The sequence below is a fragment of the Euwallacea fornicatus genome, chromosome 13 (genome assembly GCF_040115645.1).
Source record: "Euwallacea fornicatus isolate EFF26 chromosome 13, ASM4011564v1, whole genome shotgun sequence".
NCBI classification, from domain to species: domain Eukaryota; kingdom Metazoa; phylum Arthropoda; class Insecta; order Coleoptera; family Curculionidae; genus Euwallacea; species Euwallacea fornicatus.
In genome coordinates, this window is record NC_089553.1 from 2,965,349 (window position 1) to 2,990,250 (window position 24,902).

The window sequence follows — 24,902 nt, forward strand, 5'->3', positions numbered from 1 at the left end:
TTTGTTCTTAATCGGTCGTTAGCACAGGAAAAAATGCGGCTCTCGGCTCTACGGAATGCGCGACTTTTCCACTCCCATTTTTACGTACTTATACCTACTCGAGCGGGATGTTTTTGCCTTTACAGAATTTTACTTGCTACCTATTAGTACCTATCTATGTGAAAAATCTAAAATTAGATATATTTCTACTGGAATGCCGGTCTCATGGATTTACCGGTCAATGCTTAAACAAAAAAAGGACAATGCTGAAAATTCGGCATATGTCGCTACGCAGACTACCTTTTTTTGCAGAATTATAGAGTTCCGCGGAAACTTGAATTTGACATTTACTACCGTCGTTTTCTCGTCTTATGTGCAAAAGGGATGCATGTAGAAAAAAATATTAGAATTCCGCATTTTCATTCTTTTTTCACTAAACATTAAGCATTTAATATGAGATATTTTGCTCATTTCATACACCAAATTATATTTCTAACAATTTTGAAATTGAGTAATCATGATACTAGCATCTGGAGACATCTACATGAAATATGGTAAGTAAGAACTGACACAATAGAAAGAAAAATGTAATAATTAATTTCATCTTCTGCTACCTGACACAAGCTGGCGCTGCACCGCAACATTAGATTAGTCACTCTGGTGGAATAGGTAACGAGCATCAAATGGTTAACAATAGGCTTATTAAGTATATATATATATATATATCACATATTCTGCTGTTCATGCCAAATTAGGACCAAATTTAAAATAAACGTATTGTGATCAGTCTTACAGGTATGCTGGCATATGTTTGACCTATAACATTATCTATTTTTAATGTATTGTTCGTATTTGATTCGCTCTTTCTTAAAGGACTAAAGGTGAAAATGAGGTGTAAAATCTTTCCAGCAGACCAATTGTACTTTATTCATAAACGTTCCAATTAATAAAACACTTTCAACAGTCAAAAATAAACTCGAAAATGACGCCAATCGTGGAGAATGCCAGCACCAGTAAATTAAATAAAATATAATAAATCAATGTTATTACATTATCATAAATATTTTTCTTTACATATTTCTGGAGCTCCTTACCGTCCTTCACTTGTTGGGCCCTGTGCTAGAACATATTCAATTCTAAGAAGATATGAAACATGACAATTAAAAGACGTTAAATTTCTAACTTGAATATCACGTTTTATTAATGTCACCATCAGTCAGTAATATTAGGTCAATTCGATGTCTTTGTTGCGTTATTCATCTAGTCAGTTCTCATTTCCCCCTGACCAGTTTTTCCACTTCTATTGAATTTGTTCCTGCAGTGTGAGCGTCAACGAAGACTACCTTCCCCTTATTTAAATTCGGTATCTGTTCCCTGTGACCCGGCAACACATTGTGAGCAAGAATGTCACATAACAAATTTGCAGCTTTGCTCTTCAATTCTCGTTTACATTGCGCCTCTCAGCTTTAAGTTCCACATTTTTGATAGGTTATTTGGAGATACGTCTTCTTGTTTTCTTAACCTTGTACTTGCCATTCAGGTCGAATTTTCTTTATCGTAAATTAATTCTCTTAGCAGACATCTCAATCTCAAAAATCTTGAAACCGGAGGCAAATCTCAAAAAAATTTGAAAAATGTTCACTCCCTGTGTACGTAAAACTGTCAACTTTCATAGAGAACAAATTTGGCGAAAACATCATTTTTTTGCAGAAAAAAATGGACAAAGACTGGCCCATTAGATGAGAACCACATACCGATTAGCTTTGAAGCTATTCAATACCAATAATGCCAACCAAATCTTCTTAAGATTACAGTCTAACAATCTTCGATGTATATAAGTGTATGTAAAATAAAAAAAAAGGAAATATTTTCTCTAATTTTCAATAACCCAAAAAGTGTCTTAAATAGGCTTCATTCTAGTCTCTACACTATGCGTTTGAATCGGCGTATTAACTGACCCGTAATTGACCATAACGTCATCATAGGTTTGGTAGAGGGATCCAGAGACGCTCTGCCCCGCACCAGGTGAGACCAGACCTTGAAATTCGTCATTACTTCTAGGCATGGAATACATACCTCTGCCCCTTATACGCCGACTAATAGACGAAGCTTCAAAACAATTAAAGTTTTTTACTGCAATCTGCAAATCGTAATTATTTAAACTGAACTCACTGACAATTCTTATATGCTCTTGAACGTCTGTGCTAACGTCGGATATATCCCACATCGCTAGAAAAGCGCTGCAGCAAGTCTGAGGTCTCGTGCCCTCTCTTACATATGGTAGATACGAGAAACTATAATGATGGGCGATTGCAGCTAAGCACATTTCAATGCAAATCAGGAAGTCCTATTTTGTGAAACAAATTGTTTAATGTAATGAGAAAATCTGGGAAACACAATGTAATAGTTAACTAACAATAGAATACATGAGAGATTGATGACTTTTTCTACACCACAGCGATCCACTCATTGAAATAACATAATTTACCTGTAATCTAGTTGATAATGAAACTCCATCTATATCAGGTTCTGAAGAACTAATGGCACCTGTATACACTAAAATAGCTATGACCATTCCTTGACTGATGAAAGGACATAATCAGAACTTAAAGCTTGAATTACAAAATTCAAAACTTACAAAAATGAAAAGAAAACTACAGCCTTAATACACAAAAATTTAGGCAAAGGTTTCATGGGTTGAAGTTCTGCCTTGTTAGCTTTATAAAACATGATTAAGCAATACATGGCTGTTGATTGTGATATATTGTTAATCAGGATAATGTAGGGAAATGCCACATTTCCCTTGAACTGACCATCTCCATAAATATCCCATATTTTACAAATGCTAAAATATTGGAAAAATTTCAATTATTTAATAATGATGCAGAAAGATTATTGTAAAACTCACAATGATATTGCAGTAGTTAGAGGCCTGGTAACTGTATACTGCAGAATGCCATGTTTGCAAATATGCACAAAAGGCCTTAAAAATAGTTATGCAATTATTCATTTAGCTGCATCAAATGGCATATTTTTTAATTCGTTCACATCCATGGAATCCATCACTGACAGAGTTATTGAGATGATATTATTTAACAAATGTAAGAATAGAAAAACCATTGAGATGTAGCTTTGTAACTATTATGATAACTTCTATTTATAAGAAAAATAAATTAAATTAATAATTAATAGAAATAATTACTATATCTATGGATGGAAAAGAAAATATAAACGATCAAATCTGTTGTGTTTTGTTAATCAATGAATAGAAGAAAGTGTCTAAAATTTAATTGTTATAATACCTTCCCATTTCCCAATCAGGAAGACAGCACATTGGAAATATGTGCTTGACTTGAGGCTTGCATTCTAAACTAGCCTCCAAATTCATTTCCATATTTAGATAATTTAAGAGATATTTCATAAAATTGTATATCACATAGGCTTCATAACATTCTCTTGCACTATCTACATAAACTGAAGCACTAGGGTATATTAAGCCTAACCACTGAAATATGTGATTACACAGAAATGCACATGGTAACTTTTATTGACAAACTTACGGCATTTAATGCATAAATTGGCACCATCCACAATATTCTAAAACATATTTTTTCATATATACCAAACATATCATGAATGAAAATATCACCTGATTATATGCTTCTGAAGTCTTGGTTGTGTGTAATGTATAACATGTTGAATAATCTCCCACAGGGAGATAGGTATGGCAGCCCCAACAAAACAACCGGCAATTAAAACTTCGAGGTCGTGTCTGTTGAAACCGTCTTCAAGAGATTTCAACAAAAACAAGGGGACAAACACGAGTGCAGCCAAAGCGTATACGATCACAAAAAGGGGCTGAATCCAGAGTTTCCATCTGGAAAAGCATTCTAAACACGAGTTGTTGCACATTGCTCTATATGATCACATGGTCTGGTTAGTTTAATTAAAGGCTGAGCGCGACTAATTGGACAAGTTTTATCTATAATAGTTACTAACTTCTTGCGATATTGTTAGCGTTATTTATCTTTGATTCTTTGTTTGTTTACATTGTAAATGTCAAAGACACAAAACAAAACAGATTAGACTTTGTGACACACCAGCGTCAGTTACATGTCTAAAACTTTCAATATGGTGGCTGGGATACAATAAAATTTTAGTAAAACCTTAATTATTACTTATACCTCAAAGACTCGTATGTCCGGATTATGTAAAGCAGGTATCAGAAAACTCGCCTCTCTCCTAACCTCACTTTATTAAAAATTAAAAAAATAAATATCAGACTGTTTTCTTAGATTTGCACGTTTTGGTGGAAAGGTGATTGCTGATTTTGATCATACTGATAGTTTTTGAATTATTTCAGTATATTCAAATAATTAAAACATACGAAAAACACGTTGTGCATGTCTAGTAAACAATTACCATTTTCAATATAATTGTTAGTGCTATCATAAAACACTCCGAACCATTTCACTTTTATTAGGGCCCGATTTTACGATGGGACGAAAAACGAAAAAATCCAAAATCAGCTTTGAAGCTGAAACAGTTACAAAAGAGCATGCAAGACACATTATTTCTGAGATAAAACCAAATGCCATCACAAAATTGAGCGACGAGATGCATTTGGAGGCGCCACTGCTAGTAAAACCGAAGAAACGTCATAAGAGCACTCCCGACGAAATTCCACCGGCAAAAAAGTTCCACGATTCAAAAAGTAATAAACCTATAGAAGAAGAGGTTCAAACAAGTACACAAAATACAGAAAAGAAAGAATCAAATAGGTCTCGAAAAAAGAAAAAACACTCTCAACTTCAGGAAGAGCAAAGACTGAAAGGCGATTTAGAGATGCAGCAGAAAGCCCTCAACTATCTTTCAAAGTGGAAACACAATAGGTCAGAGTGGAAATTTGAAAAGTTGAGGCAAATATGGCTACAGCAATATCTCCTTGATGTGAATAAGATCCCAGATGAATTTTGGGAGAGTGCTGTTCAATATTTTAGTGGTTCTAAAGGACATTCCCGGCAAGTAGCATTAGATAATGCAGTGAAGGTTATTGAAGAGGATGAAGGGGTTTCTGAGGAAAATCAAAGTGAAGATTACAATATGAAGCTTAAACGGGCTAGAGACATTATACAGAATTTACAATAATTAGTGTATTTTTTTGTTTTGTAGAAATAAATATTATTTAAAAACACAAAATATCCAAACTGTTTACTATAGTATAGACAGGGATACAAAATCGCCTAAATATACTGATGGTGAGGTAATCAGTGACAAGTTTAAATAAGTATTTTATAATAATAACTACTTTTTTACACCTATTTATTTCAATTATTAATTACTTATGCACAATAATATTTATCAGAGAACTGGGAAGCAAATTATTAAATGAGGGAGGTTATTTCTGAATGTTACCTACCAGGGTGTTCAACATAAGACACATATCTGTTACCATATGTTTGTAACATAAAAAACTTGATTGAATTCCAATATGTCCCCATTATATTATTATCACGTAACAAATAACAATACAATTATTATTCAACAACAATTTTTACATAGACAACTGGAAGTTATGCATGTAGGTATATACCTATTTGTAATTTTCCTGGAATACCTGGTACTTTTTAGTCTTAACGTAGTAGGTATTAATTGTTTACTTAATAGGGCTTAAAAATGAAATAAGTGCGCGGTAATCTATATTTACACATAATACAAAATCCACATAACGGTAGGAAGCAGCAATTTTCTATGATCAACTACAGACGCATTTTGTAAATTGTAGATTCATTTCTTTATTAGTCAAGTCAGAAGGCAGTTCTAGGGAATTTTAGTGTATGTATAAGCTTCACAACTGACAACTGGTAAATTAAGAAGGAAGTTATTACACTTACTATCATACAGCGACACCCTAATAATTATTATTTCCTAAAATTAATTTAGGTACATACGTACAGATCATGAAAACAATCCGGCCAGTAAAAGTCGCATAATATTTCCAAGGGAAATGTAGTCGTATCACATTTTTAGAGTATAAATAAAAAAATAAAATAAAACGTTAACTAACAATAAGAAGTTACTTACTATTAACTTTTGTTACAAGTAGTAGGAGTTTTCCTTAGTTTTAAAATGCGAAAATAACGTTGTATATCAAAATTACATACTTAGTAATACTGTTTAAAATAGTTTAGCTACCTACACGATATCCTGGCTGATCCTTCAACAGTAAAGGGGTTCTGTTCAACCGATGAGGCGTATTATTGTTAAATAACCCCTCGGCAAAAACGAATGCGTGAGTACGTATGGTAGAAAAACTGACCGATTTTAATATTCATATAAACAAAGATGTATACGAAAAATTGGATATTTTGCTTCCAATGTGAAGAAGTAGGCATATTTCGCGATATTTGAAATGAGGAAAAAATATTGGAATAGTAAGGTTTTACATTTTTGCTCAGTGTTCAGAATCTGCTGTTGTCAAATTGCTCAAATGAGCATCGTAAATCTATTGAAATAACACCAACTTCCTTTTTTTTTGTAATTCCATGTATATAAGATTTTCCATGCTGATTTCACATAAGGTGTAGGTATAACAAATATGAAGTAAATAATAAAATTACAAACTGGAAATTTATTAATTATATACAGTAAATAAATAAAGAAACTAGGCACAAAATGAGATTAGGTTTTAAAATGAGAAACAATCGTAATATTCAAAACCAAATGTTATTTTCTGCTTAATTTCTTCAATTATTTTAATGAATGTTTATGCGCAATTTCATTATCTAAGATAATCAATTGCTGTCAGTGGAATGACCACAAAACAGATTTGTCTGTATAACATATATACGTTACACACATGTGATATATGTCGTATTATGTATAGCATACGTATATACAATAAAATAACAATTTGTAATGAAATGAAAATTTCGCCGATATTTATCGACTACTACTTACCTTACAGTTCAACTCTATTTTAGTGAAACGACGTTCACGTGGTCATCGTGTATTTTCGCAACTCTGAAGATAAGCAAGGAAATATTTGTGGAACTGTCAAACTATTCGAATTTTGAAAATATCCTTTTACCTGTATTCAGTTTAGCACACTTTTGAACGAACACTCATTATGCTTCTTCAATCTTTAATTTGATTTAATTCGTATTTTTGTATATTACTTTCTAAAAGTTTATGAGAAATTTGATATTTTCCCCGAGGGAAACGGGCGTAGATGCTGGGATGCCACAACCGACCGAAGCGCTATTGTTTAGTTTCCAAAGCCTACTTGTTAGAAAATAACTAAATAATCAAAGCTTTGTATAAAAATTGCATTCGCCATAATTTCAAGAAACTTTGTTGATGTTTAACGCTTCCTCACAAATGAAACATGAATTGTGATATATAGATAAATACTTTGTAAACGGAGACAATATAAAATAATAGAATAAATAATACACATCCATGATAGGCAACAAAACTTATCAATAAACTGCGTTTGAAAGTAAGTTCATGTTAAGACCTTGACCGACGACAGCTTCGCTTTAAGAACCCCTTTAATGTTAATCTGCGTATTCTTAGATCTGTCGAGTTAAAAGGTTTTCTATAATACAAGGTAAGTTTTTTTCAAAGATTAGTTAAGAAATCTCGGAAACCAGCAGAGTTACGAAATGGAAATTAAATAGGAAAAGTAAATATCGCAGTTTTGGAAGATCAACTTGAACAAATTGACGGCTTATTAGATATTTCACAAAAACTAAATTCTGTCTATTTTTTGAAGTGCTTTCTGTTACTGATCAATGATATAGACGACACTATAAGAACGAACTTATAATAGTGCCAAATGGCAGAAGTTTATCTATACAAGTTAGTGCACCGTAGCGATATGTTACACGTCATACTATAATATTAATTTTATTTGTACTTTCTCCCTAATTCGTAAATTACGTCTATAACCGACTTCGTAGTTCTGCTAGTTCCCCAGATGCCTTCACTAACCATCGAAAACAATTCACTCTGTATATGTAATTATACTTGTTGAAAATGGCGCCACATTATTAAGATCATTACTTTGTTCGCTTCCAACAAAAATCTCGACGAATTTAGCTTTTCTAGTAAACCCTGTAGATAACCCTTGTCAGCCCGGTTTAAGCAAGAGGTCGACAATCGCATTAAAATAATATATCAACTAATAAATGATTGCATTATCAGATCTTGAGTGACCAGAATCCTTGGGGAATATAGAAAATTCCAGATACTTAGGAGTAAATGAATGAGTCCCCGGGACAGCATAATTATACTTTTTTTTTACATATTGCAGTTTAAAATCTCGAATGTAAGCCGTGATGCAAATCAACTTAAAGAGGGAAAATTGTGGCCTGTCTTTAACAGCTAAAGTAAACGGATAATGACACAGATGAAATACTTCCGAAACAGAAGGATTGCATCTACGTGACAATAAGTCTATGTTCTTACCTCTGCCAAAATCTCAACCGAATCGGATTTAAGGCCCGAATGTTCTATTACTGATAGGACCGAACATCACGTCTCACAATGCGCACTTGTGGACGGTATATCAATCGTATGACTTTCGTTGCCGAAAATCAGACGCAGTCTCTTCATTGGCAATAGCGGTAGTTCCTCCCGTTCCTGAGCGTGCTGCGTTACAAAATGATAATAAGCCGGTAAAATGACTAATTTTATTATCGTTTGTTTTACCTTTAATCGCCGGTCCCGCTTCCGGTCTTTGGACTTGTGCCGTTTTTTCCTGTGCGAATTTGGGGTGCATGGTGCCTCTTCATCCACTCCTTCAACTCTCAACACCTCGTATTCTCTACCCAAATATTCGTCACCCAAGCTGTTTCCTGATTCGATTACTTCATCTAAAACGGGGCTCCGTTTCATACGCAGCGTCAATTTCAACCGACCTCCGGGCTTTTCCGGCGTAGACACTGCGGGTGGAACACAATCTGGCGGTTCCTCATTTATCTACAATTATTAGTCTTAATCTCTTGAACGCCAAATAAAAAAAAAAGATTATACAAGATGTCCAAAAATATTTAAACAGGCTCCCGGACTTAAATACAATTAATTGTTTACTAAAATTAATTCAAAATTTCTCTCTCCTATTAATATAGTGTTTCAATAAAATAAAATTCTTCTGAATACAATCAGTTACCTGCGCACTACTCCAACAATCACTTTCCCCAATTGCCCCAATAGCGGCAATCAAGCAGTCCTCCTCTTTCTCCTCAACGTACGTGTCTTCCTCTTTATCTCCTTCGTCTTCCCTTTTCCTCAACGGAACAATGTCGCTTACAGCGTCGTCATGGAACTCATAAACGTCACTTTCGGCCGGAGCATCTTCTCCTATCTCAACAATTTCAACCGGATTGTGTTTCAAGTGTTTCCGCCTGTGGCTCCTCCTCCTTCTTTGTTCCAAGTTGCACGGTTCGCTGAAAGTGTTATTGTTGTTGTGACATTCGAGTTTTGGAATGGCGCAACGATCGGGAGCTAGACATTTGTGGTTTCTAAGGGTAATTCCCGACGGTTCCTCCATAACATCGCCTGCAATAATTTTACTGAATTATCGGTCCTACACAAGCATGACTTGTAATTACCCAGTTTTCCACTCTCATGGCAATCGTTGAACAACTTAATTTGTTGGGTGGCATCACAGACAGGATCGTTATCACTAAACGTGCTGGGGCAGCTGCTGGCGTTGCTCTGCAGATCATCGAGCAAATTCGACCTGGACAGGTCCGCTTGCAGAAACTCCTGAAATTGCGACTTATATTAAATTAATGAATTACTAAATGAAAATTATTGTTCGAACGTACTTGATTGGCCTTTTGTGCCTGTCTCCTTTCCAAACGCGCAGTTCGAGAACTAACGGTGTTCGTCTGTATTAACGCCTTTCCATTTATCACAGACTTTGTCTCAGTACAAATTTTATGGTTTTCACTAATGTTTGACCCTGAATTACTGCGACTACTTCTCTTCATACGTTGAAATTCGCTTATGTCGGAAAACTTACAACCTGAGAACAGATTAAAAATAAAGTTCCTTTTCAGACGTATGCACAAGTAATCTTATTCTTTATATTACGCTACCTTGTGCTATCAGTAATTCAGCATCGTACTTTGTAAGTCCCTTTTGCCTCAATTCCATCATACTTAGAGGTGTCACGACGGCATTATGCTCTAGTCGCTCATTACAAGATCGTACAGTTTTATTGCTATTCTGTAGTATCTTTTGCTTGGTTCTGTTCAATCTATTGTCAGTTTCCCTAAGCCTGTAGCCGTTTTCTTCCTTGTGATCGTTTTCTTTCGCGAACGTTCCTGTTTTGCGCCGTTCGCAAGTTTCGCACTCGCAGTAGCAATTTTTATCCCCGAAGAAATCCTCCCCGTAGAAACAAGTAATCTCCTCCCCAATTTCAATATCTCGAAGCACTTTGACGCACGCAGTGTCGCGACCTGTCGCCACAAATTTGCAATTTGCGCGGCAGTCGTGGTTAATGTAGGCCGCAGGCCCCAGCCACAGCTGCGCGCAGTTTTTCCGACAGCTGTACATGACGGAAAAGTCATTTTTGCCAGGATGCAAAAGCTCGTCTTCTTCTTTTTCGGTGAGCTCCGCTATGCAGCCCACAAGGCACTCGATTTTGTCGTTTTTGAACCACCGTCTGGTGGCTGATATTTTTGCACCCTTTTGCCCTTCGAGCGAATAACGGTAGCAAGGCTCGATGACAAAGCCCGACTCTCGATCAAATACTCGGAGATATCGATAGATCTGCAAAAATTAAAACTTTGTTACTAAAAATTTTTTATTTGGAAAATGTTTTAATTGCATGAAAGAATTGTGGTGCGTTCTTTGACGCTCATTATTGTGGATAAAGTCGGTTCACCTCAAGACCAATATCATAGATTAAATTCGCATGCCAAAAAGCATAATAGACTAAATGAGGCGAATTAAAATTGTATATAATCATTTACGTAGAGAAACTGAAATGTAGTAGCACCTTTTTTGAACAGTTCCTTGAAAGCTGTCATTTCACGCAAGAAAATTGCTTCTAGATCTTACCATAATGAAAGAAATTACAATTTTTCGGTTTTTCGCATTTTCCAGAAAATCATAAGTTTTCTTGCAACTTTTGCGACGCCTGCGGACATATCTCTTCGAGACGACTGTGTTCTTTGTTTCCAACTTTTCAATGGTTGAATGGGACAAGATTCTCTACTTCATAAAGAGGTGGATTAAGAAACAAAAAGAATTCCTCCTTAAGGGTTTAATTGCTGGGTTATGACACCTTTGCCAGCAGGATCATTTCCATAGAAATATCAAACTCAATCAATGCCCTGATCTGATTTCTCTGTTTCTGTGGAAGTAATCTTACTGGTAGAGTTAAAGAAAAATAGATTCCAAAACGCAGTAGCAGAGATAGTCAGCCATATTGTTGCACTGATTATAGAAGATTAAGAGATTTAATTGATATTTTGTTAAATACACAATGTCTACTTAGATTGTATAAAATGATATTTGTAAGTGCAGACCCTTATTGGCAACTGTTTGACAATAAGTAAACTTCAACCCTTCATATCTAATAAAAATGAAAAATAAAAACAACTTCTTACATGTTCCTCTAATTTCTTCTGCTGGTTCTTAGACCTGAGTCGTGGCATCCACTCCCCCTTTAAAATACGACTATATGCTCTGTCATAATCCTGATCCCGAATGAAATCTTGGACAATCTTCTTGAGTTCACCAGAATTGGTTCTCAGTGGTCGGTACCGTATGTTCATCTTGTGGGAATTGAATCCCAAAATGGGATCAAGCACTAGAGATGTGGCCGCATCATCATTGTCTGAAAGCTCTTTGGGGGTCATAGAAGCAGGCTGCATTTTAGTGTTTTGCAAGGGCCTCGTGTGCACATCCACCACCATTCTGGTACCTGTTTACTGAAGATCATTTAGATTAGTAAAGTCTTTGTTATGTAAAAGTGAATACATGACAACATGGGGTAGTTGGTTTGACAATCAATATTACAAGGTGAATGTTATAAAACAACAACAAACAACAAACAAACAGAAAAAGGCACCTGTTTTTTATCCTTTTTTTGAATGCCATTTTATTTTGGTTGGGTGAACAAATGAAGAAGAATAAATGAAAATTGCCTGGATGCAAATGGGCGGAGAAGCCACATGATTCAAGAAATTCTATAGGAAAAAGGGCTGAAAATTATTTCTTTATTGTGGATTTTCAAACCATTGTAGGAACCATGACAATTCCTTTAAAGGGTCACTCCTACGAGTCGTTTTTACCAAATAAGGTGACTTACCCTTGGGAAAATTACGAAAAATCTACAAGCTAACTTATCACAGAATTTCACTATTACCAGTTCACTGCAGATTTGGGGCCAAACAATCCATATTATTCGAAAAAGTTCCAGGATCTGATGGTACAAAACAACGCCAGAAACATCATGGCAGACGCTTTTTGTATGTTGACAAAACGATTTTTTTAGTGCGAGTTTATGCACTGGACGTTTAAAGTCTCGTACAATTCGATTCACCATCCATATGCAGTGCTGATTGTGAATTAAAATATGATCATTTTAGTATAATTTTAATTTTAAACATAGTTTTCTCCAAAACGCATTTTTCCAGTAGAATGCGGGTTGCGGGTAGCGGATAGCAGAACACATTGAACACAAAGCAGTGTTGCCATTACGATCGTACAATATGTAGTTGGATTTTATCGAAGTTGAAGTAGACCCAGGACTTTTTCTGGTCTAGATAACACCATATTGGTTTCCTACTAGGTTCCCCGTTATTTCTTTCATATCAACCCCTATTTTTAACTTTAATTTAGCTTAATATTCGTTGCAGTCCACATTTGTAGCATTTTATTCCCTATATTCAAAGAAACACGTATTCATAGTAAACGGCGATTATACCATATTTTATAATACTCGTCTATTGTACAAATGAAAAAGGGAAAAATGATACCCTGCAGCTGTTAAATAGAACTAGAACCATTTGAGAACAATAGCAAATTCTCCCATGGAATAGATTTATTCCGAATAGCAAGCTCTGGCAATGCAAATACATCCGAGATGTCAATGACATTTATAAAACTCTGCTCTCTGACGATGGGTAGCCGAACGACAGATATTTCCTGAGCAGGTCGCTATTCGATGCGGTAATCAAGATAATGAATTGTTAAAAATTAAAACTATCAATGATTATTTATAACAAAAGCTGTGTTTTTTAAATATCTGGGTGCGAATCTAATTTCGCAAACATGGGCCATGATACCTCTTAGATAATGTTACATACCTCGAACAATATTGTAAAGTCGTTTTTCTGAGAGTTTTACCATATATCAGACATAATGTGATTAGAATCCTTCTATAAATGACGTGTGACATATCATTTAATCATGCATTAGATTCCTTCATCTAAACTCTACTCTAGTAAATTTTTAAGGGTGGTCAAACATTTAGTTTTTTATTTATTTTTTCAAGGATGTTTTGTCACCAAAACGTCAAGAAAGTATGCAAGGCCTGAGCCTTTTTTGTCCTATTGCACTTCCCTTTGTTAAACTGCGATTTATATCAGGGGATACGATGATATTCCTATTTTAGACGTATTTTACATATTTATTCATTTCACATTGTCTGTTATTTTTCCTTTTCTACTAATTTTTCCAAGGAAATTCTCGTCATTAAAATGTCAAAAAACGTTTTCATCTGAGCCCTTATTAAAAGATGAATGTTATCCTTAGTTATGGTTTTCGATTGGAATGGAAACAGTCGAAATAATTGCATTAACATTTGATTTCGATTAGCGTTGTTTTGATGCTTGCCTAGGCACTTGAAACAAATTTTCAATAGTTTGAGTAAATATTCACCACCCGGTTGCAATCGCAAGTGGCTGATAACATTATTACAGATAAAAACACATTTCCTTGGGCACTCAAAAATGTTGTAAATAATCTTTTAAAACTTTATCATTCCGCTACTTTCTCATATATTTATAGGTACAATTTTTTTAATTAACGTTGAACAATCAATCCTCTAGACAACCTCTCTCATTGCGTGTACAAAGTGTAAAGTAAATTTTCCTAACATATTTCTCAAAAGATATTACGCGAGTACCCTCGACACTGCGTTGCGACGTTCTCAAACAATAAATCTACTTCAGATAAACTTATAAAAGTACTCTGCAATCAAAGTTCCTTTGGTTATTATAGTTTTTGATCTGAAGTGAGCTGGTAAAATATGGCGCATTTTACATATGCCCTTATCGTCTTATTTTCCTTGGTTGCAGCAATAAGTTGCGCAAGCCTTACCAGGTATGTAAAGATTCAGTTACTCGCTCCATGAAGCTCTAATTTCAAATATATAGAGTGCCCTTAATCAAAGGCGTTACTCCGAGAAAGAATCTCAGGCACATCGGAGCCCATTTGGAGAGTCTTAAGCAGAGGTACACGGAAGGCATTCCGGAACCTTTGACTAACTATCTAGATGTACGTAGTGTTAGTATGTTGATATCTAAAATGTTGACCAAAGTATTATTAGGCACAATATTATGGAGAAATCACCATTGGAACGCCCCCCCAAACTTTTAACGTGATCTTCGATACTGGCTCTTCTAATCTTTGGGTGCCCTCTTCTAAGTGCAATTTGTTCAGCATCGCTTGCTGTAATATTGATTGACTTATACCCATTTAATTAATTAATTACGATAATCTAATTTTGCCTCAGGGATGCACAATAAATATAACGCAGACGACTCCTCTACCTACATTGAAAACGGAACCACTTTTGATATTGAATATGGATCTGGCAGTCTCAACGGGTTCTTGTCCACAGACTCAGTTGGGGTGCGTATGAAACCGTGTATGATCCCTTGTTATGTTTAAACACATTTAGATCGGGTCTGTGACCATTGAAAATCAAACTTTTGCCGAGGCCACAAATGAACCAGGGTTGGCCTTCATCGCCGGCAAGTTCGATGGTATTCTGGGTCTTGCCTACCCAAGCATTTCTGTCGACGGAGTTCTACCCCCCTTCTACAATATGATCAGTCAAAATCTCATTGATGAGACCGTTTTCAGCTTCTTCCTGAACAGGTAGGGCTTTGTTTACTTTACTGGCGGATGTACAGGGTGCTTCTTAACGTTGTCTTAACATATCAAAGTGTGATTTCTCAAATAATTTTATGAAAAAAAGTTCATATGAACATGTTTCCAGAACGGCCAAAATTTTTAGTTACAGGGTGTTGAAACTTTTTTTCGCATCGTTATTTTAAAATTTCTCAGACAGTGCTTTAGACTTTGATCAAAAAATTATTCTTGCCAGAAAATGTGAGTGGCGTATCAATTTCTTCGTGAAAAATATCGGAAGACGTGTGTGCAGGGCGACACTGATTTTGCAATTGATTTACTTTTCTAATCAAAATATGGGGTTTTATGTCCTAGTAACATGCACCAAAATCGAAAACGATATATAAACTGTTTTCAGAGAACTTTAAAAATAAAGATTTGAAAAGAAAAATTTCATCACCCTGTAGCTAAAAATCGGGATCGTTGCGGACATATGTTCATATGAACTTTTCTTCATAAAATGACCTGAGATATGACACCTTGAACTATTAGCAAGACATTAATGGATACTCTCTATAATCCTATTGGGTATTTCTTCGTATAGAGATGTTGACGGAAATGTTGGAGGAGAAATCATATTCGGTGGTTCAGATCCTGAATATTACGAAGGAGAATTCACTTATGTAGACGTGGACCGTGAGGCTTATTGGCAATTTAAAGTAGACGGCATTACTGCGGGTACTGACAAATTTTGCGAAGGAGGGTGCGAGGTTATTGCTGATACTGGTCAGTTTTGTGAATTTCAAGATCATCTCTTATAATCAAGTAAATATTTAATTTTTCCGTCATCAGGAACCAGCTTAATCACAGGCCCTACTAAAGAAATCGAGGCCCTAGCCAAATCTCTTGGAATCTTCTTTAACATTGCTGGAGAGTACCTGATCAGTTGCGACAAGGTTCCCTCTTTGCCCAATATTACTTTCACTTTTGAAGGAAAAGATTTTCCCTTGGAAGGCAAGGACTATGTTTTGGAGGTATTATCATTAACCCTTGTCTCGCAAAAATTAGTTTAAGACTTAAATGATTTTTTCAGGTCGACAGTGGAATGGGTGTCTCAGAATGCATTTTAGGCTTCATGGGACTGGATGTGGCCGCCCCAGCTGGTCCCCTGTGGATTTTGGGGGATGTCTTCATTGGAAAATACTACACCGAATTTGACGTTGGTAATAACCGAATCGGTTTTGCCAAGTCCAAAAACTAAGGGGATATTTCTTGATTTATGAAAAATTGTTAAACATTATACGGAACATGAAGCTATTGGTTTTATTTAAATAATATTTGAAGCCTGAATGGAAATGGATCGAGTAAATTTGAACCTGAAAATGGAGGGCATGAGGTTCTGAACCACCTTACATTGCTTGCAGGTGCTATAATTCGACTAATGTTTCAACGTTTTCAACAGATGGCGCCATGAACATAACACAACAAACACTCCAACGTTTTATATTATCACTCTTTTTTAAATTTTCATTGGGGAATTTGGAGAAATAAAACACCAAGCGATGTGCCACATACACAGTGTCTTAAACTTTATTTCCATGAATTTTCTAAAAACCCTTCATAAGACTTTCAAAGTAATTAAATAATTGTGAATGCGATCGTAGACGTACAGTGCAGTGTTGGAGCTGTAGTTCTTGCTGGGTTTAATTCAATTTTTCACTCAGCGTCGATGAACTAGCTGTCGCTATGAGTAATGATGAGAAAGGCGTAGCCTTTATGTGGTCCGGAAAAATTCATGTCGATTTTTGATCAAGAGGTCTTTAGGTCAGTCCATGGGAAAACATGGATTGCGGTCAGTTTCGACATTTTCAACCCGTTTACCGCATTTTCTTGGATAGATTCGTTGAAAAAAAATAACGTACTTTTGCCGAAAAATTTAAGTTTCACGTGTCAGTTTTATCATGACAAATTGCAGTTTCAGTTGCTGGAAAACCAGACGTCTCTCTTCCATATTTTCCAAGACTGATTTTTTTCCAAGTATTGGATAGGATTCAGGATCGGAAAAAACATGCGCTGCGTCACTGCTTATTGCGCGAGAATGATTTTTTATGCGTCAGTTCTACCAGTGAAAATTGGGGCTTTGTTCGTTTGGAAACCAGAGGCATATCAACAAAAATTTTAGGCTGTTGTTAAATAAGAGAAAACAGCAACTTTTCTTTTGACTGAGTCGACTTCAAACCTCCTATAGTTGCCCAGATCCCTGTGCTGTTCATTTTTAGCATATCGGGTATTGTTGGAAATCATCATATCAAGTATTAATGAGGTTCATTAATGAATGATTAGAGTTGCAATTGTTGAGTGATTTATACTGAAGGAAATGAGCCAAATCTTAATGGCTTTGTGGATTTAATTTGTTATCACCCCATTTAAAACTCTCCTGAGTCATGATATACGTCATCCAGTAGAACAAATTGAATAAACAAAATGAGGTTGGGAAGACGATGCGGGCCACCCGATCGATGAGAGAAACGCTGTTGACGTGCCGAATGCTCCCGTGGTGTCCTCGCGTATTCAAATCTGCAAGATTAAGCTATAGCGACATCTTAATCGCATATAAATATATACCAGGTGTCAAAAAAACCTGGACACAAGAACTTGGATTTAATACGCAGATAAAAAAAAGTAGTAGCAAGTGATGGAGACTTGGCAACGCCTCGCTTAGTTTTTGTTTCTGAAAATGACAGTGACAGAAACGTAGACATTTTTATCGACTACGCAGCCAAATTTAGGAATTTCATTATTTTGTATGATACTGAATTGAATAATATCAATGTGAATTCAACTCCCAAGGGAATGAAGGTACTGAGGAATTGAAGAAAAATTTTTCATTGCGAGTCATAAAAAGTAAAGTTTTTTAAATTCAGTTCGTTCATTTACACTATCTATAACAAATGTCGCCATTTAAGTCATTGGAACGTCAATTAGGAGCGAATTATTTGACAGATCTGTGTATAACACAACTGTCAGAATGGCTATATGTTTTAATGGTACTCTTTGCGGTGTTCCAGATTTTGTTTGACACCCTGTAGATTGTATTTACCCAAGGCAGCGGCTTCGCGTTGCCTTTGTTTCCTAAACTTATCATCCCCCTTCAGACAATAAAGAAATTGTTTCCATCTCGCCAACTTGCACTCAGTTTGGGTCGTTTTCTCCACTGTTACCTTAACCGAAGGTGATGTTTGGATGCTGGACACCAGAGACGTTCGTTTGGGGCTTTGATACAGCGAAGTCGTCTGAAAACTTATCCTACTTCTCATAAATTCCCCTTAAATCATCAGCTCACATTGTAAATGGGACAAACAATCGAGCTTTTCCTTCGACGATTGTCAGAATTTTCCATGAGGATATCAGCTGCAGTACTGCCTATAAACTCCGAGGATGGTTCGTCGCAATCCTCCCATTCGTCTTCGTCTATTGGAATTTCGCCGCTACCCACCTAAGATATACGATAATGGGCGCATTCAGAGCATTGAACCGCTTTATTGCAGCAGTTGCATTTCGCTGAGGCGGCGACTAAAAGCGGTAAAATCCGCCACGCTTGAAAGCTCGCATTTTGAATCTTCAGTTATCACAAATTAACAACTGCTTGTCAATTAGCGTTCACAGCGAAATCAGGCTGCACCGCTACAAATTCCCCGAATGCGTCCAATAATGAAACAAACTCGATTCATGAATAATATAGGATGTCCCAAACATATACAGACAAAGTTTAAGGGGTGGTGGGGGATGTTAAAATAAACTTTTTTCTTAAATAAACATACGCCGATAAATGACCCATTTGAGCAGGAAAAAGGCAATATAGCTTTGGTCATTATTATCAGTTTTTGTTCGTGTTAAACGTTCTTCTTTGATAAATGAAAAATAGTTTACAGTAATTGTTGAAAATTTTGACCATTGGCTTTAATACACAGCTGCACCGTCGGTTCATTGATTCACGGAGTCTATGGAATGTTCCGAGAAGAGCGGTTAGATGTGTGCAACTGGCCATTATTCTTGCTAAGAGATCTTCCTCGTTACGAATAGGCGTTTGGAAGACCATAGATTTGAGATAATCGCGAAGGAAAAAATCTAGGGTGTTGAGATCAGGAGAACGGGAAGGCCCGGTTGCGAGATCTCTTTTTCCAATTCATCGGTACACATCGGTAAATTTTTCAAATCAGAAGTATTTTTGTTTTATTTTGGAGACATATGTTTGTTAAAGAAAAAAATTTGTATTGATATTCCTCACCACTCCTTAAAATGTGTTGGTATATTTTTGGGGCACTCTGTATGGTTACTTTAGTGAAATAATGCACTCCTGCGAATTCCAATAGTGTGGCAATGCAGTAAAAGAAGCTCATCAGCAGAAACCAATCCAGAGCAGTTGCGTAGCGTACTTTAGGCAAGTCCGTTCTGGAATCCAGGCTTATGGTGGACAGCGTCAAGACCGTGGTTATACCTTAGGCACAAATCAACTTTTATTGCCTGCGTTATCAAAGAAAAACTTACCCAGTCCGACCCTGTCGCTTGTAGCTTCTCGGTGAATCCAGAAGGAAACCCAAGAGAGCACCACGATCAGGATACAGGGGACGTAAACTTGAATCAGGAAATACCCAGTGTGACGCTGGAGATTAAAAGAGACTTCCAACACGGAAAAATCATCTGATAAGTGAAGTATATGAAGCACTTGAAATTAGTGACGCGTTCAGAAAATGGTACCTTCTCTCCTCTTGAAAGTAAAGTTCCTCGAAGGGTAACTAATTAAGTCAAACTGGGACAGGGTCATCCCTGCTACGAAATTCACGCTTTTGTCGTTTTGCCAGTGGTAGACTAAATCCCTGGAAGTGTACGCGTCTGGAAAAATCAGGATCGACGCATTGTTCCTGGAGATTACACAAAACTTACAACTTCCTAATAAAAGGGGGCACGACTGTCTGTCCATGGGAAAACTTTTTAATTCCATGGGGCATTTGGCTTTTATCGTTAACCTAATAATAAGTTAAATACAATAATGTGTTCAGACGCAATATTAAGAGAACACTCTCTGCGATTTTCACGGTTCCCGAGGAACCGTTAAATTAAAAATCTCGCAAAATGCCGAAATAGTTTTTGCGGGGCACCACAAGCTATTAAAAAAAAAAATGGCCGAATTGCGCATGTGCAGTCCCTGTGGTTCAAGGCTCTGGGGGCATTAATCGGCGGCTGTTTTGGGCTTCATTTCTATCAGCTACATAATTTTTATATTTGTTTCATTCATTTGCAGCCACTGACTAAACGTTGTTCCTCACATGCTCAGCAATTTATGACTAAAGATATCTTAAATTGTAAATTACCGCATTGAATACAAGATATCTCCATCTTGACTAATTCTCAGCAGCTTGTTGGGAACTGTGATGGTATGAACATAGGAGTTCTTTCCATTGTAGAAATATGTGTCCGGACGCCATATTCGTTCCAACATTTTAATGGAGAGCGACAGAGATTTGATGGGTCCCACAAAGGAAAGCCGCTGATCACGCCAGTATTGCCGGAAATAACAATCCATTGAGTATTCCTATGAAATTCAATTTAGCATATCAATAAATGGTGTGATTCAATAGGATGCAGGGGCGTAGCAAGTCCAGAATCGAAATAATAGATTCCCTGAAGGTATCTTTTTGAAACTGGGAAAAATATGTCGCTGGACTAGCTGAGAGGGATTTGATGTAACTTACCATATCTAGTTCAGAAACAGGTCCCATGCTCCTGATTAGTATGTTTGTTTGGACCACAGTGGGGTGACCTATAAACAAACCCAAGTACGTCATAAAGCATGCGAAAATGTTCTTGGGGCACGTAAAAAATCAACCACGGGCATGTAGAAATCAGTGCATGCGCGAACACGTGAAATGCGAAAAATAAACTACGGACAAGTTAGAAGTAATTTTGGGAGCACGTAAAAATAAATTATGGGCAGGTAGATGTAAACTGTAGATATGTAGATAATTATCTCAAGAACGCGTGAAACAATTACCTGAAGGCACGTAAAATCGAAACTGCAGGCACGTAAAAATGATCTACGAGCGCGTGAAAAAAATCATTTTCGGGGCAGAAAAAACGAATTATGCGCGCGTAGATATACACCGCGGATACGTGAAAAAAGGTTTTGGGAGCTCATAATAAATATTTACAGATATATGATAAATAAACTACGGGTGCGTAGAAATCAAACTATAGGCACGTAGAAATAAACTACGAGAATGTCAAAGACGTTCTTAGGAGCACGTAAAATAATTAACTAGGGGCACGTGAAATGTAATTTTGGGGCGCGCAAAAACAAATTATGGGCAGGTAACATGCACTGTGAATACGTGGCAAATAAACTTGGGAGCTCGTAAATATCGAATTGTGACAAACCAAGAACGGGTACACAGAATGAATTTATGATCATGTACTGCTTTTTGCCAATTTTGTAGTAAATCTATCGGTTAACGTTACTCCCAAATAAAATAGAAAGCATTACGAACGGATCCATAGGTCGTGTAGAAAGCGGTTTTAAATCTCAAAGGCACTATAAAACGCGGCGAACAAAATACTCTTTTAAGTGCCTTTTAAGTTTCTTAATACATATATATCCGACGACACGTATATTTCCCTTTGAAGTTCGTCTAGAATGTTCATAGTTTCAGGAAAATGCCCGAAAGCAGGACATTGAAAACGAAATTCCTTCATTCCCCTGAAGGGAAAGAGTAAACTTGGTTTAAATGTGGCACGTTTAAACCAAACCAATTTATGAATATTCGCTATTTACGAACCTTTTCCATGGCTGGGCAATTGAGAGCTTTCGTAATTCTTAAGTAGATCTTCCAAGATAATGGTTATGTTCTTGCTGACAACATCGTTTGGTCCGGTGTTTCGCATCTGACGAATCAAAGATTCGTTGCTACCCCTAAGTTTCCGCGAGATGTTATCTGTTAATTCCTTATTGATGTTTCCTTGATGTGGAGCTCTTTCCAGAAGCTTAATTCTATAAGGTGCGACAAACGTACTGGAAGTAAATAAGCACTTTTAGACTGTATGGCGATTTTAATATTAATACAGATCCTCAAAGGAATTTAATATACTTTTTTGGGCTTAATAAGCAGCTTGCAACAGTCATTTGCCTTTCTAATTTTCCATTTTCCAAATGAGTTCACGATGAAGTGGCAAAGCCGCCGATTCAGCAGTTGTTTTGTCTTTAAAGGGAGCGGGATGGAAAGAACATCGGCAAATCTCAAGGATATTTTAAGCTTTTGCCGTGGAATTTGTGCACTTATTTATGCGTTAGCATGCTTTTAATCAGATTGTTTTTTTTTGTTTAGGTAAACCGACAAATTCTTGAACTAAAAGAGGAAATCCTCAGAGATCGGCCCTATAAATACCGAACAAGTACGCACACAAACCTTAAAAAGGCGTGTAAAATTAATCGTAATTTATTAAGTAGCTAAGCGACAAAATGAAAATTTACGAGCTTTTTGATATTGCGCAAACACGGATTCTCACTTTATTTCCTGCATCGAAATAAGAGTGCCAAGGACTTTTCCTACGGGAAACTCTTTCCCATTTGCACTGTGCCGCCTTTCAGCAGCCCCAACATGCATTCAGGTAGTCTCAAAAAAACCAGCTATTTCAGGTGACGCCCATTTGGAACGGCACTAGAATTCGAATAACATTGCGAGGTATACGTAATGGGGCGTCCAACGGAAACTTGACCTCCCCGTTGACCTCGGCTAAAGAACTTCTTGGAAATTTTTCAAATACGTGGAAAAACTTCAGGTTAGTTCAGAAAAAACGAATTTTCACGTAACATCCGATCCTCAAACGTCGTCCTCGTGAGTCTCACAGCAACCCTCCTAAAAATTTTAAATGACCTGAGGGGTCGTAGGACACTTGAAGTTATTATATAAAGATTTTTCAAGGCAGCATTGAATGGTGCGGTGCGAATCAACTTTTATAGAGGAGTTTTTGGAGAAAAACACCTACACGTTTCGTAAAAAAATAGGTGCAAACTCAATTAAATGTTGCGTAAACAGTGAAAAAAATTGTTTGTCCATTGCCTCAACAAACACGTTTTAGTTATTTTTCTATTTATTTATTATTATTATTATTATTTATTATTATTATTATTATTTATTATTATTATTATTTATTATTATTATTATTATTTTATTTATTTATTTATTTTTATTTATTCATTCTTTCATTTTTTTAAAGTCATTAATTTTTTAAAACCGAAGTCGTAGCAAGACATCTAAGCGAGTCAGAGGGTTGGCAGGAGAATATACCACACCTGCAGGAATATGCGGAAAAAGCTACGAGGCTCTCAAGTAATCCGCCACGGGGGGTACCAATCCTTTTATTCTGGATTAGCGCGATTCGCCATTTTTGTTAGCATTTCTGAAGAGTTACGTTTAGAACTTTTCAATTTAAGAAAGAAGACATCTACGCCTCTGGGAGAATCCATAGAGGTACGTTAATACAGCTGTGTAGGTCTTCCACAGCGATATCAATTTTTTTCCTTCGATTTTTCTTTGTAACTTTAAACACATTCAAAAGGGTGACAAAATTTTAATAAGAGAAACTACATCTCTGCCTATGAAATTGAGGGGACATTATAAAAATATTTTCGCATAAGCACAGCAGACATCTAATGGTCCTTCAGTCCCAGTATCAGTTTTTTAATTCTGAGGTTTGCAGACCACGGTTATTCAGAAGCTCTAAAGAGCTCAATATAGAAAACTCTTATTTATATAGAAAAAAAACACGAAAAAATATAGATGGGGTGGGAAATATGTAAAATTTGTAGAAGAGCATAGTGCCATTCCACTTCCCAGTTCCAGAATTGCCATTCTCTCTTCCATACAAAAAATATTCAGCAGTTTCTAATAGTCCTGCAGTGGCGGTACCACTTTGTTCATTCGGGATTTCTTAAATTTCTGACAAGTCTGAAGAATTGAGCAAAGATATTTCTTATTAAAGAAGAAGCTTCAACGTCCATGAAGTTGCGAGGGCAATGTAAAATGTCTACAGGAGTATATGGAAAGGAATTAAGTTATCTAGCGGACCTTCAGTGGCGATAACCATTTATTTTACTCTGAAGTTTTCAGAACCCAAATTTTTGTAATTTTGAAGGGTTAAGTATAGAAAGCTCTGACTCCTTTTAGCTGGCGTATGTGATTGCTTTGCCAGCACTTCGTGTATGAGCATTTCATGTAGAAAAGCGTTTAAAAAAGAAAATAAAAATATAGGGTGTCATCACATAACTACATTTTTAAATTGTTCGTATACGGTTAACTCGAAAGCAGGCTTACTCTAAAACGTACTTACAGAAAAAGTAAGAAGCACACGCACAAGAAATCTGCTTCAATTCCCATCACGCTATTTCAAATATCTAACTCTATTTAACGGAAAATAAGAGCGGATAACTCGAATTTCAACAGTTGCGCGCGCCCTTAAATTTTCAAAGGGATTTCTCAACATCCCCGCCTAAGATATGCGTTCTTGTATTTGAGACTTTAATAGGGGGATGAAATGGAATCCTAATTTGCATTACAAACCGGACGAATTCTCGATGAATTTCCAAAAATTTGCCTCTTCCTTAAATATTCACAATTTCAACAACATAAAGTATCTATTAAAAATTCGGGGGAAGGGGATAGAGGTTGTTCAAGGGAAATCAGGATCATAGCGGCCGTCCAAGACCGACGGGGAAACCCCGGCCGCCAATGGCAAAAAATCAAATGGGAGATGCATCAGTAGCTTGC

At 36.4% G+C, this 24,902-nt stretch overlaps 5 protein-coding genes and 2 long non-coding RNA genes across 13 annotated transcripts; 4 read left to right on the forward strand and 3 right to left on the reverse strand.

Moving 5' to 3' along the window:
• The first annotated feature begins 9 nt into the window (after window positions 1-9).
• On the forward strand, window positions 10-1,628 carry LOC136343042 (uncharacterized). Its single transcript, XR_010732737.1, has 2 exons — window positions 10-774; window positions 853-1,628. It is a non-coding gene; the product is annotated as an uncharacterized lncRNA (long non-coding RNA).
• On the reverse strand, window positions 1,155-4,038 carry LOC136343008 (transmembrane protein 184C). Of its 2 annotated transcripts, XM_066289361.1 has the most exons (8): window positions 3,629-4,038; window positions 3,540-3,576; window positions 3,282-3,484; window positions 2,888-2,962; window positions 2,618-2,824; window positions 2,468-2,561; window positions 2,152-2,326; window positions 1,155-2,088 (listed from the first exon to the last, which is right to left on the reverse strand). In XM_066289361.1, the coding sequence occupies exons 1-8, from the start codon at window positions 3,889-3,891 to the stop codon at window positions 1,880-1,882; spliced, it is 1,263 nt and encodes a 420-aa protein (XP_066145458.1). In that variant the 5' UTR covers window positions 3,892-4,038; the 3' UTR covers window positions 1,155-1,879. The 2 variants fall into 2 exon arrangements, with proteins under 2 accessions (XP_066145458.1, XP_066145457.1); XM_066289360.1 differs by having other exon boundaries at window positions 1,155-2,326.
• Window positions 4,039-4,134: 96 nt separating this feature from the next.
• LOC136343024 (uncharacterized protein C7orf50 homolog) lies at window positions 4,135-5,127 on the forward strand. Of its 3 annotated transcripts, none has more exons than XM_066289387.1 (2): window positions 4,135-4,198; window positions 4,463-5,127. In XM_066289387.1, the coding sequence occupies exons 1-2, from the start codon at window positions 4,177-4,179 to the stop codon at window positions 5,125-5,127; spliced, it is 687 nt and encodes a 228-aa protein (XP_066145484.1). In that variant the 5' UTR covers window positions 4,135-4,176. The 3 variants fall into 3 exon arrangements, with proteins under 3 accessions (XP_066145484.1, XP_066145485.1, XP_066145486.1); XM_066289388.1 differs by having other exon boundaries at window positions 4,188-4,296; window positions 4,343-5,127; XM_066289389.1 differs by lacking the exon at window positions 4,135-4,198 and adding an exon at window positions 4,205-4,296.
• A 331-nt stretch (window positions 5,128-5,458) lies between these two features.
• Window positions 5,459-13,016, reverse strand: Hmt4-20 (Histone methyltransferase 4-20). Of its 3 annotated transcripts, none has more exons than XM_066289321.1 (8): window positions 12,368-13,016; window positions 11,607-11,930; window positions 10,089-10,764; window positions 9,816-10,015; window positions 9,597-9,765; window positions 9,155-9,543; window positions 8,695-8,964; window positions 5,459-8,634 (listed from the first exon to the last, which is right to left on the reverse strand). In XM_066289321.1, the coding sequence occupies exons 2-8, from the start codon at window positions 11,913-11,915 to the stop codon at window positions 8,518-8,520; spliced, it is 2,130 nt and encodes a 709-aa protein (XP_066145418.1). In that variant the 5' UTR covers window positions 11,916-11,930; window positions 12,368-13,016; the 3' UTR covers window positions 5,459-8,517. The 3 variants fall into 3 exon arrangements, with proteins under 3 accessions (XP_066145418.1, XP_066145419.1, XP_066145420.1); XM_066289322.1 differs by having other exon boundaries at window positions 12,311-13,016; XM_066289323.1 differs by having other exon boundaries at window positions 9,597-9,753; window positions 12,368-13,014.
• LOC136343039 (uncharacterized) lies at window positions 7,485-11,607 on the forward strand. Its single transcript, XR_010732734.1, has 2 exons — window positions 7,485-7,591; window positions 11,101-11,607. It is a non-coding gene; the product is annotated as an uncharacterized lncRNA (long non-coding RNA).
• A 1,067-nt stretch (window positions 13,017-14,083) lies between the features above and the next one.
• Window positions 14,084-16,394, forward strand: LOC136343011 (lysosomal aspartic protease-like). The gene is made up of 8 exons (XM_066289367.1): window positions 14,084-14,328; window positions 14,382-14,502; window positions 14,555-14,678; window positions 14,741-14,859; window positions 14,909-15,108; window positions 15,686-15,867; window positions 15,934-16,115; window positions 16,175-16,394. The coding sequence occupies exons 1-8, from the start codon at window positions 14,255-14,257 to the stop codon at window positions 16,340-16,342; spliced, it is 1,170 nt and encodes a 389-aa protein (XP_066145464.1). The 5' UTR covers window positions 14,084-14,254; the 3' UTR covers window positions 16,343-16,394.
• Window positions 16,395-16,642: 248 nt separating this feature from the next.
• Window positions 16,643-24,553, reverse strand: LOC136342997 (gamma-aminobutyric acid receptor subunit alpha-6). 2 transcript variants are annotated; one of them, XM_066289341.1, is made up of 11 exons: window positions 24,466-24,553; window positions 21,915-22,147; window positions 20,835-20,902; window positions 20,454-20,674; window positions 20,026-20,108; window positions 19,840-19,974; window positions 19,630-19,782; window positions 19,419-19,579; window positions 18,425-18,577; window positions 18,182-18,374; window positions 16,643-17,658 (listed from the first exon to the last, which is right to left on the reverse strand). In XM_066289341.1, exons 1-11 carry the CDS (start codon window positions 24,510-24,512, stop codon window positions 17,471-17,473), a joined length of 1,635 nt encoding a protein of 544 aa, XP_066145438.1. In that variant the 5' UTR covers window positions 24,513-24,553; the 3' UTR covers window positions 16,643-17,470. The 2 variants fall into 2 exon arrangements, with proteins under 2 accessions (XP_066145438.1, XP_066145437.1); XM_066289340.1 differs by having other exon boundaries at window positions 19,840-20,108.
• Window positions 24,554-24,902: the final 349 nt, after the last annotated feature.

What these genes read in the sequence shown, in the direction of transcription:
- LOC136343011 (XM_066289367.1), top strand. Translation starts at nt 14,255, where the DNA reads ATGGCGCATTTTACATATGCCCTTATCGTCTTATTTTCCTTGGTTGCA. An exon ending in TTCAGCTTCTTCCTGAACAG is followed by an intron (nt 15,109 to 15,685) that starts GTAGGGCTTTGT and finishes TTCTTCGTATAG; the next exon opens with AGATGTTGACGGAAATGTTG. An exon ending in CGAGGTTATTGCTGATACTG is followed by an intron (nt 15,868 to 15,933) that starts GTCAGTTTTGTG and finishes TTCCGTCATCAG; the next exon opens with GAACCAGCTTAATCACAGGC.
- LOC136343008 (XM_066289360.1), bottom strand. Translation starts at nt 3,891, where the DNA reads ATGTGCAACAACTCGTGTTTAGAATGCTTTTCCAGATGGAAACTCTGG. An exon ending in CAATTTATGCATTAAATGCC is followed by an intron (nt 3,485 to 3,539) that starts GTAAGTTTGTCA and finishes CACATATTTCAG; the next exon opens with TGGTTAGGCTTAATATACCC. An exon ending in GTAGTTTTCTTTTCATTTTT is followed by an intron (nt 2,562 to 2,617) that starts GTAAGTTTTGAA and finishes TCCTTTCATCAG; the next exon opens with TCAAGGAATGGTCATAGCTA.
- Hmt4-20 (XM_066289321.1), bottom strand. Translation starts at nt 11,915, where the DNA reads ATGGTGGTGGATGTGCACACGAGGCCCTTGCAAAACACTAAAATGCAG. An exon ending in AGAAGAAATTAGAGGAACAT is followed by an intron (nt 10,765 to 11,606) that starts GTAAGAAGTTGT and finishes TAATTTTTGCAG; the next exon opens with ATCTATCGATATCTCCGAGT. An exon ending in ATTGTTGGAGTAGTGCGCAG is followed by an intron (nt 8,965 to 9,154) that starts GTAACTGATTGT and finishes TAATAATTGTAG; the next exon opens with ATAAATGAGGAACCGCCAGA.
- LOC136342997 (XM_066289340.1), bottom strand. Translation starts at nt 24,512, where the DNA reads ATGGGAATTGAAGCAGATTTCTTGTGCGTGTGCTTCTTACTTTTTCT. An exon ending in GTGTGCTTCTTACTTTTTCT is followed by an intron (nt 22,148 to 24,465) that starts GTAAGTACGTTT and finishes ATTTACTTCCAG; the next exon opens with TACGTTTGTCGCACCTTATA. An exon ending in TACTTTCAAGAGGAGAGAAG is followed by an intron (nt 19,783 to 19,839) that starts GTACCATTTTCT and finishes TTCACTTATCAG; the next exon opens with ATGATTTTTCCGTGTTGGAA.
- LOC136343024 (XM_066289387.1), top strand. Translation starts at nt 4,177, where the DNA reads ATGTCCGGATTATGTAAAGCAG. An exon ending in GTCCGGATTATGTAAAGCAG is followed by an intron (nt 4,199 to 4,462) that starts GTATCAGAAAAC and finishes CACTTTTATTAG; the next exon opens with GGCCCGATTTTACGATGGGA.